Source organism: Excalfactoria chinensis, chromosome 2 (assembly GCF_039878825.1).
Source record: "Excalfactoria chinensis isolate bCotChi1 chromosome 2, bCotChi1.hap2, whole genome shotgun sequence".
Classification (NCBI taxonomy): Eukaryota; Metazoa; Chordata; class Aves; order Galliformes; family Phasianidae; genus Excalfactoria; species Excalfactoria chinensis.
The window spans coordinates 115005119-115018832 of record NC_092826.1 but is presented as its reverse complement, the minus strand read 5'-3'; the positions used below and the strand labels follow the sequence as shown (position 1 = coordinate 115018832).

The 13714-nt window shown below is 41.8% G+C and overlaps 1 protein-coding gene across 1 annotated transcript in view; it reads left to right on the top strand.

Moving 5' to 3' along the window:
• Positions 1-13714, top strand: part of ABHD5 (abhydrolase domain containing 5, lysophosphatidic acid acyltransferase) — a 28863-nt gene that overhangs the window by 3880 nt on the left and 11269 nt on the right. The window contains exon 2 of the mRNA XM_072328350.1: positions 13391-13476. Within this exon, the coding sequence (XP_072184451.1) occupies positions 13391-13476 (86 nt within the window). The remainder of the gene's footprint in view (positions 1-13390; positions 13477-13714) is intronic.

Below are 13714 nucleotides of genomic sequence, written 5' to 3'. Positions count from 1 at the left end.
TCTGAAAGCGCGTGTGTGAGGTTTTCAGGTGTCTGTAGGATTGCTTGGGTTTTTGGTTTTGTTTTTTTATCCTTGTATGAATTTGGGAAGGGAATGTCTGCTGTTGTCAGGAAGATCTCTCTTACCAAATGATCATGGCAGTGTGCACCCTGTCCCTGCATGAGGAAAAAGCTCTCAGCGTCTTCTCCAGAGACTTCATTAGCAAACTATGGAATGGAACAAGAGTGTTCTGCTTTTCCAGTCTAGCATATAGAAGTAGATGATTTGCTCCACTCTTTTTACACAGTACTGACTACTTTTTTGGCTTTTCTTGTTTATTGAAGATTCCTTGACTCATTTTTAAGACAGACAACTGAAGAATAATTTCTTATTGCTTAATTTTTTTTTCCTAGTTGGTCCTCCACAGTTCTCTGGGATGTACTTAGCATTGTGGAGTGGATTTTCAGGTAGAGGTGCTTGTCCACTTACCTACCCCCTTTCAAGTGCCCTTGGCATAGCAGGCCATGAAGTGATAGGTCTGCTGGCACACAGTTGCTGGAGAATCACAATGTTGGCCAAGATCTTTGCATGAAGTCGGGCCCTAGCTTTCTTGCACAGTTTAACAAGGTTTAGATAGCATGGGTTGGACTCTACACGGTAAGGTGTTTTTGCTCCACTCTTCCTGAGGCTTGTTCTTACGAGAAAAGATGACGCCAGTGCAGTCCAGAAAGCTGCAGGAGGTCTTTCCCTCTTGTTTTAAGCATCACTGAATTCTTTCAGGGGTTCCTTTCTAGTTGGGAAACAGTGGCTCCCACCAACAACAAAGTACAGCGCTCATTGTGGTTCCCACTGTCACTGCTAGGCCTGACCACCACCCCAGAGCTGAGGTGCATTACATGTGCTTGGTGCAGCCAACACGTGTACTGTTGATGTACTGTCACCAAAGAATGTATGCTCCTAGTGACTTGTCTGGAGCTTCCTGTCATAGAAGATCTCATTCTTCTCCAGTGATTATCTGAGTCATCTGTTATGACAGAAATCCCTTATATAAAACCTTACTAGGTCTGTCAGTCAGATGGCTGCATTCCTTACAGCTGAGAAAGAAAATGGGAAGTGCTGGGAGAAAAACAGTAATTATACGGTAGCTTTTAATTTGTGTTTAGGATATTACTGGCTGGGGGTCAAGCAGGTTGAAGGCTCAGCATTAGAAAGCCTACTGCTAAGTGTGTGGAAAAAGCACGGAGTTGCCAAGTGTCAAATGACAGCTGTTTTCAAGGAGTTACCAAAGTGGGTTTACAGTACCTGTCAGTGAGTGGAGCTGTAGTCTGGTAGAAGTTAAAGTGGGGCCACAAATCCAGATGTGAGAACAGCTGTGGAGTCCCCCTTTGAAAAGAACCACGAATGCATCAGGAGAATCCCTGTGATCTGCAAATTTTCTGAATGTTAATGAGAGAACTGGAACTTTCTTGGTTAATGAATTATTGAAGCAGATTTTTTCCCCCCTCTCATATTTGTCATTTAATAAAATTGTTGAGGAAATATGAATTCTCTTATTTTATAACTTTTGACTATTTTCTTGCAACTCTGGTCTTTCAGAGTAGGTTTTGCTCCATGATTTGTATAGGCCACCAGAGAGAAGAGGGTATGGGAGGAAAGGTGAGTATATGAGTTTATGCTGGCACTGAAGGATCCAGATGAGAAGTTGAACAGCAGGGGAGAGGTCACTGGAGAAGAGAGATTTGTGAGTCAGTGAAGCTGTGTAATGAAATGAGGTCACTCTGGAATAAGGTTAAGAGGGTAAAAGAGGAGTGTTTTAAGGGTAAAACCTTGAGTGACACTAAGAAAATATGGTGAGGAATGGTGGAGTAGGAAAGTGCTCTGAATGCGTTGTAGTTGAAAACTCAGGGTCATATGAGACTACAGAAAAGAAAGGAAAATAAAGCCCCAGAAATGTTTTCTGTAATAAAAAATGCAGAAGGATCCGTGGCCATTGAGAAAGTCCAGTCATATGTTGAAGTGAGAAGGTGAAAGGTATTGCAGTGATGAAGCACAAAAGAAATGAAGTCGGTCAGTGCTAGCAGACCATAGCAGGAGTTTCTTTCTTGATTAAATTTAGTATAAGTTATACTGAACATAAAGGCTCATTAATTATATCATAGCTGTCCGTAAAAGGACATTTGATGCAGTGGCTTTTTACATTTATCTTCCTAGCTCTTTCTGAAGTTGCTTACATATTTATTTCATTGACATCTGAAGTGCTTGCAGTGTGGCACGTATACAAAAGATTCTTTCAGTTTCAGGAGGAAGGGAGGGATTGTGCACTTCTAACAGGTAGCCTGAGATGTTGAATACCAGTTCATGAAATTGGACATAGGTAACTTATGCCCTGGAACTGGCTATGGTAAAGGAGCACAATGTAAGAGCTGTTTTAATGGTGTGCAGTGAAACAATGCAACTTCAGTGTGCACTTACACTCAAGTGGAGGTCGACAGTGCAGTATGAGTGTGGTTTGTGTATGGTGTGTTTGGAGGGAAGTAATCATGTGCTTCATATATGTTTCATGTGCTTGCATATATGTTTCTTATGTGGTTCTTTATGGAAGAATAATCATACCCATGTCCTGTTTAAGCTGTTATATAAATTGTGCATATAAACAAAAGATAAGCTGGGTAGAGTGTGGTTGGGCAGTGGTACAGATTTATGAGGTGCTTGTTATGTACAGATCTTGTTACTCCTCTGTTCCAACTCAGGGACAGTCTGAAATGCAGGCATCTGACATGAGAGGTATTAGAAGGCTGACCAGTAAGGTTTAAATAGTATTTAAATGTTGAGGTTATGCAATATCTGAAGGGCAGCGAGAGTATATCAGTTAGGTAGACGAATAAAATGGAAGCAGCAGAAAGTTATGTAATATCTGAAGGACACCAAGAGGAAAAAAAAAAAAATCATTTTCTTTATTTCAATTATACATTTATTCCCAAATTCTTCATGCAATGTGCCTTAGAGTGCTTGTGAAAGCAGCTGACAGCTGTGTCATTGCCATGTCCTATCAGATGTGAATTTGCTGTGGAGGAGGCTGAGGGGTGTAGGTCCTTGCTGGCAGCAGAGCTGTGTTGCACACACAATCTCGGTCACCAGGTGTAACAGCTTTCCTGCAACCAGCAAGGTTACGTGTGTCTGAGGTACAGCCTGAATGCTCGGGTTGCACAAGTGCTAAGTTTAAACAGCATGGCCAACTTCAGCATCACTGAAATAGCCAGAAAATGCTTTATTGTTTTACCTTATCTACATTCTCAGGTTAATTCTGGTAACTGGTAGTCCTGCGTAGCGCTGCTGGTATAAATAGAGACAGTAATAACATTTGCTTCTGTTTTTTTACACTAATTTTGATATTGGCTGTTCTGGACACGGAGTTCAAGTTGCAGTCAGTACAAGAGGAATGCATTGTTTTTCCCTCTGACCTAATGTGGCAATATTCTGCAATAGCCTACCATGGGCTGTTTGTTGAAACAGAGCTGGGCTATGTTACATTTCCTAGAAATATTCTGCAGAGCTTCTCAAAACATTCTATTTTAATAATACTGAAGTATCCAAGAATTTCACAACATGTAATTGCATGGAATGTCTTTGGCTCGATGTTCATCTAAACAGAATTCGTGTGCAGGCTCGTGTCATCTGAGGGGGAAAAATGCTTTCCTTTTAACTCACTTGCAGCACTTCAATACTATTCCTGTCACATCATGAAAATGGTAAGCAGGCATTTGTTAAAGGACTTGATGCTTTGTTCCCATGTCGCATCTTAATTCTTGCTTCTCAGTCTTGCCTTCACAGTATGTACCTCAAGGTCTTTCTCTGAGGACTGCAATATTCTTTGATCACGCTGTGCTTATGAAAAGGAATGCTGAGAAAAGAACAAACACCAAACAAAAACCTGATGTTTGCCTCCAATTACCAGAACATAACTTTTGTCCTTGGAATACCTCATTCAAATTGCTGCAGGTCCTTTGCACCTGACTTACGCTGTACATATAGAAGGTCTGCCCCTCACAATGACAGTGATTGCACGTATATTGCGTATGCTTGATAGTTCTGCATGCATTCCTCTTGCTTAGAAAATGGAAGCACGGAAGGATGTGCTGCACTATGGGGGCAGGATGGAAGGGCTAAGTGAAAGGTTCCTGAAGTTGGTTACACAATTAAAGCCCTCCTGAAGCCATGTCTCCAGTGTTGTTCCCAAGACGTCCCAGCCCAGTTAAGTCCAGACTGACTGAGGTTGTATTGTGTGTCCGTGGCCCCTCTGACCTTAGTTTGCCATCCTCCACCTTGTCTGACCAAGGCGTTTTTTTCCCCATCCTATTAGTGCATAGGTCTGGTTAATTGCTTCACTTCTTCGACAGCTGGGTCTCTGTAATTATTTGGCTTAAAATGGTTTCTTCTGAAACGTAGTTTCTTTTCAAGCATCAACATTGTTGGATGGAATGAGGGAAATGCTGATAAGTGACTTGCAGGCAGCAGCAGTGGGCTAAGATTCTGGCCTCAGGTCTCCCAGTTCACTTCATTCCAACCCCAGCAGGAATAAAAATGAAGTAGGTGCTTCACAGAGATGGGATGACAGACACCTGGGCTTCTCGGTGTGTTTTTAGCTTTCCCATTTTAGAAACTGGCTCTTGTCCTAACAGACTTGCACTGGGGATAAACTCTTCCTAGATAAAGTTAACTGCAGTTAAAGTCTAATGCATGTTTGTTTACTATATCTTGTTCTCAGTTTCATGCAGTGTGTTGCTTTCACACGATAACCATAATTTCCCTGGTCCTAATTTTTTCCAGTTTTAATTGGAAAATTGGAGTCCTTTTTTATGATAATACTTAACACTTTCTCTTATCCTCAGTTAAATGTACTTTTCTTTGTAGTTTTTACTTTATACGAAGTAAAATGTCACTGTTACATTCTTATACATCCTTCGAACAGAAGTAACGTTTATTTTGGTCTTCAATAATATATGTCTGTTTTGCTTCTTCTCTACCGTTAGCTTTTCTCCATCCCAGCTGTCCTCCTTGTAGCAAGATTTAAGCTCTGCCTTGACTATTACTGGGGTTGCTTGTGTAATATTCCTGGATTTTAAATGATCACAGTTGTTGAAATGCTAAAGGAGGCTGCTGGCTCATCTGAAACTATGTCAGAGAATTAACCGGAACCTGCTCACAGATGTAAATCCACAATGATTAAGATACATCCTAATTTTAGTGGTAGTGCCTGATGTATTTTACACTTCATATTCAGTATTAGTCATTTAGTATTATGTTACCAAAAAGAAAGATGTTACCACATTTGATTCATTGCCAGTAAGTGATAATAAAGAAGCATTAATTTTTGCCACAATCAGTCATGCGAAAAGCACTCAGTATTCTGGTGTTGCAAGGTATTAAGTTAACGAAATGAGAAAGTGAAGTGTATTTTAATTTAACACTTAGACATAAATTAGCCAGATGTCAACCTGCTACTTCTCTCTGATAGTTTGACAGAAGTTGCTATTTGATTGTATCATCTTTGACTGTTTCCTTTGCTTCAAATTGTTTCAGGTTTTACCTGTTAGCTTTAATTCAGTATCCAAAACCAGAATGTGCCCTGAAAACTTCGTGCTGATGATGGAAGAAGCTACATCCTACTCACCTCTTAGATTTTGTAATGACAACTGCTGATGCTGAGGAAAATGCAGAAAAACTTTCAGCAAGCAGACTTATTCCCGCTGCTCCTTAAAAAAAAGTAATAATAGTAATAATAAAACAAGTCTCTCTGGGTATTTTGCACTATAGTGTATTCTTAGAGCCTTGTAGTGAGAGACTGTTTTAAATTGACACTCTATCCTAAATTTGATACATCGATCTCTTTCCACATTGTTATTATTGGTAGCTTCTTTTCACTCTTGTTTTGCCCATTGAATGCTTTGGGTTGGACGAGAGCTTTTAAGACCATCTCGTTCCAACCCCCCTGCTATAGGCAGGGACACCTCCTAGTGTCGCCCAAAGTCCCATCCAGCCTGGCCTTGAATGCTTCCAGGGAGGGGCCATCCACAGCCTATTCCTCACAGTAAAGAATTTCTTCCTAGTATCTAAATCTGTCCTCTTTCAGTTTAAAGCCATTTTCCTTCCTCCTGTTGCTACATGCCATTACATAAAAGTCCCTCCCCAGTTTCCCTGTAGGTGCCCTTCAGGTGCTGAAAGGCCACTATAATGTTTCCCCAGAGCCTTCCCTTCTCCAGGCTGAGGAGCCCCAGCTCTCTCAGCCTGTCTTCATAGGGGCAGTGCTCCAGCCCTCTGATCATCTTCATGGCACTCCTCTGGACCAGCTCCAACAGCTCCATGTCCTTCTTGTGTTGGGGGCCCCAGAACTGGATGCAGTACTCCAGGTGGGGTCACATGAGAACAGAACACGGGGGCAGAATCACTTCCCTTGACCTGCTCGTCACACTTCTCTTGATGCAACCCATGATACAGTTGGCCTTCTGGGCTGCAAGCACACGTTGCCAGCTCATGTTGAGTCTTTTCATTAACTGACTCTCCCAAAACCTTCTCCTGAGGGCTGCTCTCAAGCCATTCTTCACCCAACCTGTACTTGTGCTTGGGATTACCCTGACCCAGGTGTAGGACCTCGCACTTGGCCTTACTGAACTTCATGAGATTGGTTTGGGCCCACATCTCAATTCTGTCCAGGTCCCTCTAGTGTGTAGCATTTCACAGACATTTCACACACATATTGTGTGCCCCTGGTGGTGCACGGTGGAAGAACTGCCGCTTGCAACACTGGAGGCCCGGGTTCGAATCCAAATCCCCCCTGTGGTGCAAGTGGTAGAAGTGCCTCGCTGCTACACAGAGGGCTCGAATCCCGGGGGTTGGACTCGATGATCTCTAAGGTCCCTTCCAACTCGTACGATACTATGATACTATGATACAGGGCTGGGTGAGTTGCTTTTCTATGCAGTTTAAAATGATATCGAAACCAAAACAATAGTGTTGCTCCTTTCTTTTAATTATCAGCGGACTTTGACTGTTGCTTGTGGATTAATGATAAGTATGTAGGATTCACTCTAGTGAAACATGATCGCTATAACCTCAGTTCAGGACAGCACTTAAATATATGGCTAGTTCTGTTGAAGTACAATATTTAAGTATTTCAATGTGAGGAAGTTACTTGAGAATGTAGAGGAGTGGCAGTCCTTAGAATATCTAGATGTGAAAAAAAAAAAATTGCAGTTCTAAATTCCTTTGCTAGCACAGTACTTTGTGCAGAAACAAAGAGGCAATCTGAGTGATTTTACCACTAGTTTACTCCTGTTTTTCTGCTAGTTCTTTTAATTTGCAACTAGCTCAAGTCAGCTGGTGTTCGTAACGATCGTGCTGGCAGGATGGCATGAAAATCAGGATGCCATTCCTCCTGATGCTAGGGAGAAACAGTATGGCAAGTTGTCTGCATGCATTTGAAGTTGTTTTCTTCCTTATAAATAGCTGGAATTACTTCTGAGAGTCAGGAGAGGAGAGGGTTAGGGGTTTTGAAAGATCAGCTTGATTCTAATAAGCTTTAAGGGTAAAGCTTGAAATGATTTACCAGGGAGTTCACTCAGTGTTTCAGCCTTTTTAAGTTTTTGAGCTTGTTCCATGGCTAAAACCTTGGTAGTTCACAATACTGTCTGCAGAAAATCAATTAAAAATACGAAATATGTTCATTTGTTGTGAGTAAGACAAAAACAGATGTGCAGCTCTGTTGCTCTGGCTCTGCCATTTTTCCTGGTGGCATTTTCAAGTCCAAATGATATTAAATGATGCAAAACTGTTCTCTACGCTTCTGTCGCTGATATATATTTCAGTGCCTGTTTTCTGATTAGTACTGGGAGTTCTCGTTACCTTACTAATTTCAAAATGGGTAGCAAAAAAGCAGATTTTATATTCAACGCCGTTGAGAGATCTCTCAGTGGGTCAGTAATGTTTTGACAAATCCTATAGCAAATGGCATTGCTTAACTCTGATTTCATGGCTTTCTCTCACTTACAGAATTTTGTTTTCCTGTTTTCAAACGTAGACTTCCAACAGCATTGTGTATGGGAAGAATGCCTCTCTTGGCTTAATACACCTAAATAACAGGAGTGGCAACATCACAAGGTTGAACAGTGAGCGAGCTGCGTCTGTGTATATTTATATCTCCTATGGACAAGTCCTGTTGGAGCAGTCATTGAGTACCCTCCACATGGTAGAGCTTCGTTTTTGCAATCTGCCATAGAAGTCAGGAGTCAGGTAGACTCTCAGCTGTTTTGAGTGCACACCTCAGCACAACAACACGTGTTTACAGTCCTGCAGCATTAGTTAAGCTTGCATGAGCTTTGTGAGGAATACACTGAATTTCTAACTGGACACAAAACCATCAGCAGTCTTGCATATGATTGGTTCTCACCAAGCTCAGTAGGCTTAATCTAGCTGACAAAGTGATGGTGTTTGAGTTACCTATTTGCCACATTCTTCATCTGATTCGACCTGATTCATGGAGGTGGATGGGTGGATCGTGCTTACTGTGCCTCTGCCTCCACTTGATGTTCAGTTCTTATGAAAGTTTCCCCCAGGCAGTTTAAGCTGTGCTCTGACAGCAAATACTTGATTCGAATTAACAGTCAAGCAGCAGTGAGAAAGAAGTATAATCCTTTACACAATAGTAAATTAGTCTTTACCCCTTAGATTTCTGCAGGCAGTAATCATTACTTACTTTTAATATCTGTATCATTTCTTATTATTGTATGCATGGAGTACATTTTATAAATGAAAAATCGCCTCCTTTGCTATGACATGTTCTACCATACTCTGAATTCTAGTCGTAGCAGCTTGACCACGCTTAGATATGAGATTCACTCAGTCAAGGAGACTGTAGGTCACAGGTGACTCAAAAGCTTGTCTACACTATATTTCTTCATTGACAGAGATAAGATCTTCACAATTTTCTCAAGTTAGAATTACCTTGTTTGGATAAATAGATTTTTCCATCTGTCTTCAAAAGGCTGCAAGGTAAATACTGTCATACCACAGAATCACGGGGGTTGGAAGGGACTTGTTTAGATCATGCAGTCCAACCCACTGCCAAAGCAGGTTCCCTATAGTAGGTTGCACAGGAAAGTGTCTAGGTGGGTTTTTAATATCTCTAGGGAATGACACTTGACAAATATAGGATATTGAGTTTGAACCAGGAAAAAGTAGTAACATTCCCAATCATTGCTTGTAAGGATTTTTAGGAGGCTGTGCCCATTTGTACCAGCAAAGTTTGCCATGTATGCTGTTTGTAGATAAGGAACTTTGGTCTACCTTCTCGCATGAGCCTAGTGTATTTGTGAGCCTGCTAGGCCTTGACTGTTTGGGAAAGGATTCCCTTGAACTGTCTGCCCTGCTGTGTCCTGCTCAGTCTCATATGTCTAGGAAAATGTCTCGTAACATTTGTGTGCACCTCAGTTAGGCCTTCACTGATTGTCTGATGGCCAGAGCAGAGTGAATGGGGCTGCCTAAAAAACTATATGGCAAAATACATTTAAATCAGTCAATTTATAACAGAGATAATGAGCATCACGCCCTGTGAGGCAAAGCAGGATTGCTATATGTGAGTTACCTAACACTGAAAATTCAAGTTAGAAGCATCTCTTTCTTCTTATGTAACTTCCATGGCTGTCTCTGGTTCCAAGCGGTTCACAACCATCTGGGCCTTGCAGCAAAGTAGGAACATTTTACTTCGTTAAGCAGGGTTTCTCTCTAATTAAAACACATGGTGTGTTTACCCATTGTTAGTTTTCCATTGCATAGCAAATAATGGTGTGGTGGGCATTGTCTATTCATACAAATAAGCCAACAGCTGATCGTCACGGGGCGGTTGGGTAATTTGATGTGTAACTCCTGCTGCATACGTACAAATGCTATAAAATGATAGAAATGTGGGTTGGCAGTTGCCAGATTTATTTCACACTTCTTGATAGAGCAAGCAACTGAGCCCGGTGGATTTCCTAACTCCTCAAAATACAAGATTCTTCTGTTGCGTTTTCCTTCTTTATGAAGAAAGACAAACAGGAGAGTGTCTGAAAAGTGGTAGGTGAGGAGGTCAAAGTGGAGTATGCTTTTTCTGGCAGTAGCTAGCTTGCTTGCTTTAAATGTGATACTACAGCTGGAATCCTTTATTTTCTTTTGTATCTTATCTCTGTTGCTGGTGAGCAATCTGTCTTGAAAGAACCACTGCTTCTTCTTTTATACTACATAGCTATTTTAATTTAATATCATAGTAATAAAAATGATAGGCCATGTAAGAATGACCTAAGTTGGCATTCTCGTGTGCTTTTAGGAGATAGACTTAGCACAGATGTGCAAAATAAAAGGTACTTCTGGAAGACCAGAGTGTGCCTATAGCAGAGAAATGATTAAATAGATAAAGTAGTTAATTTATTTCTGCATGTGGAAAACGTCCAGCAATGGGGTCAGTTGTTTCTTGGAGGGGAAGAAGTGGAACAAAGGATTAAGTCTTAAATACAGATAACTGAGTGTTTTCTTTCTTAAATTCTCCCGGTCACATTTTGACTGAAATTTGTCTTGTTTTTTTAGTTTAGCCAGTACAGAACATCTGAATTACATAAATAATTTTTATTCTGAGTGTTTCGTACGATCATAGAATCATCACGGTTGGAAAAGACCACTAAGATCATCTAGTCCAACTATCCATCTACCACAAGTTTCCCACTCAGCTATGTTCCTTAGTACCACGTCTACATGTTTCTTGAGCACCTCAAGGGATGGTTACTTCACCACCTCCCTGAGCTGTGCATTCCAGCACAGCACTGCTCTTTCAAGGAAGAAATGTTTTCTAATACCCAACCTGACCCTCCCCTGGTGCAACTTAAAGCCAATCCTTCTCATCCCGTCACTGTTACCTGGGAGAAGAGGCCGACCCCCACCTCACCGCAGCCTCCTTTCAGGCAGCTGTAGAGTGCGATCAGGTCTCCCCTGAGCCTCTTCTTCTCCAGACTGAACAATCCCAGCTCCCTCAGCTGCTCCCCATCAGACTTGTGCTCCAGACCCCTCACAACTTTGTTGACCTTCTCTGGACACGCTCTAGGACCTCAATGTCTTTCTCACAGTTAGGGACCCAAAACTGAACACAGCACTCAAGGGTGCGGCCACACCAGTGCTGAGCACAGAAGGATGATCACCTCTCTGCTCCTGCTGGCTGTGTTATTTCTGATACAAGCCAGGATGCTGTTGGCCTTCTTGGCCATCTGGGCACACTGCTGGCTCACGTGCAGCTGTCTGTCAAGCAGCACCTACAGATCCATTTCCTTTACTCAGTCTTCCAGCCACTCTGCCCCAAGCCTGTAGCGATGGCTGGGGTTGTTGTGACCAAAGTGCAGAACCCAGCACTTGATTTCGTTGAACTTCATCCCATTGGCCTCAGTGCATTGTTCCAGCCTGTCCACATCCCTCTGCAGGGCCTTCCAACCCCCCGGCATGTTGACACTTCCTGCCAACCTGATGTCATCTGCAAAAATTTCAGCTTGCCAACTTTATTTGCCAAGATTTCCATGTATGTGATGTCTCTTCTGGGTAAAAATGTCAGTGTTTATAACCAGAACTGCGAATTAACAAAATGAAAGAGTGGACAACTATGCCAAAACTTTTTTTTCGTTCTGATACAATTTTCTAAATCTTTTTGGATATTCAGATGCCTTCGTGCTGGAGTTCTGGGATTGTGGACTGTAGTTTTCGTTCTTATTTCATTGTGATCATATCTCTGTACTGTCTTCATGCTGACATCCAAAAATTAAGCATTTCCTTAAAAAAAAAATAAAAAAATCATTAAAGAGGGTTCTTTGCTAAATCAGTGGTTTCTTTGAGAAGAAATATTTGGTGTAGTTATGGCTTGACAAAAATAGCAGCTGGATTTTATGCTTCTGACTTGAGAATTCTGAATGTGGATATGCAGTTCAGCACATAACTAGCTGAAAGTATCCAAATCTTGGCTCCCCATTCCTTCATGGAATGCAGGAGGCATTTGGGCAAACACACGGCCTTCACCTTGCCAGTGCTCCATCCGTGTGCCATCAACGTGATTCCTACACTCTCATGGTTTAGGAAGGCTATTTACAGACCAGACAGATATCAGCGTGTTTCTCAGAAAAGTCAAGAGTATTGAGTCAAGAGTATTGAGTGATAGTGGCATTTAGGTGATGAATCCTTTTTTGATCAAGTATGGATATTTTTCTTTCTGACTTCCCTTAAGTACAGTGCTGTTTGCAGTTGCGTTCTGCATTCTGCCATGCCAGAAAACCATGTTGTAGCATTACCTTAATCCCCTCTGACATGTGGGAGAATGTTCTTTGCATGAGGAACTTGCAAGACCAAATCACTAACTTGGTGTCAGTGCACTGTGAAATGGCTGAAGAATTGGACGCCAGTAATCTTAGAATCATTATCATTGATTATAGTGCAACTAGTACTTGTAGCACACAATCCTGAAAGTACTGTAACTAACTGGAAAGCAATTCAGTGTAGGAAAAAAAGCACTAAAGAAAGAAAATTGAGTGAGTTTGGTGTCCTTATCCTCTCCTCCACGAGGAGCAGTTCAAGGTGCCTACATAGCAACCTTTGCACCGAAGGGCAGTCTGAGCCACTATGAAGTCAGGCGAGGGGAAGGAGGATTCCATGTTATAAAAAGGGAAAAATTAGCCCCTGTGTGCTGAGTCATTCCCCTGCTCTCATCGTCAAGAGAGTACCACAGAGATAGAAAGTGACAGCTGGAAAAGAAACTTCTGTGAAGGGTGCTGGAATTTGCTGTTTAATTTTCTGGCATGACTTTGTTTCTAAGTTTGTAATGAAGGCCCTAGTGCTTTGCTTTGCTAAAATAAGCCTGTTTATTTTAAACTTCTAAAATTTATTTAGCATCTGCGCCGTAGTTCGGGTTAAGCTGGCAGGTTGCTTTTCTGTAAATAGTGGGTTCATGCCATGAAGCGTGTGCACAGGCAGAGTTCCAGGGGAACTTGAGAGGAGTATGGAAACCCCAGTGATTGTGCTTTATTTCCTGCCAAACTTCTGGGGTCAGCATGAGGACTCCTGTCTCCAGGTTCTCAGAAGCAGTCTGCTCTGACGGAGATAGACAGGTACACTGATAAATTACGGACAGGAGAGGGACAGCATGCTATTTGAAGAACACCCCCGATCATTGCACCACTTGATAAAAGTCAGGAGCAAGTATGTTTGCTCCTATGACTCCCTGCTATCCCATAGGACATGCAGAAGATATGCGTTCTTTTAAGAAGAGCAGTGAAAGAAACTTCTTCAGACCATTACGTAGTGCAGAACGTGGTCATCATGTTCAAGGACTTTACATTCTCTATTGCTATTACAGGTTAGGATGGTTGTTCAGCTGGCTTCCTGCTTGGTGCCCCACATCACTACTGCACCTTAAAGAAGCTGAGGACAAGATGCTAAAATGTAAGTCAGGTTTATTGCTATAACAAGATTTTCTATACATTCCTGTTAATCAGAAAAGTTTTTCAGTACAACTTCTGCTTTCTGCTGAAATTAGCAGATTTAGAAATGGATGTTCTTTGTTCCTTTATTTATGATACTTGTCTGTATCCTCCACTTTGAAAGGGAGGTTCTGTTTCTAACGGTGGCTTCCATAGAACGTTCTTTGAAGTTTACCAGTCATGCCTAACAGTACCATTTG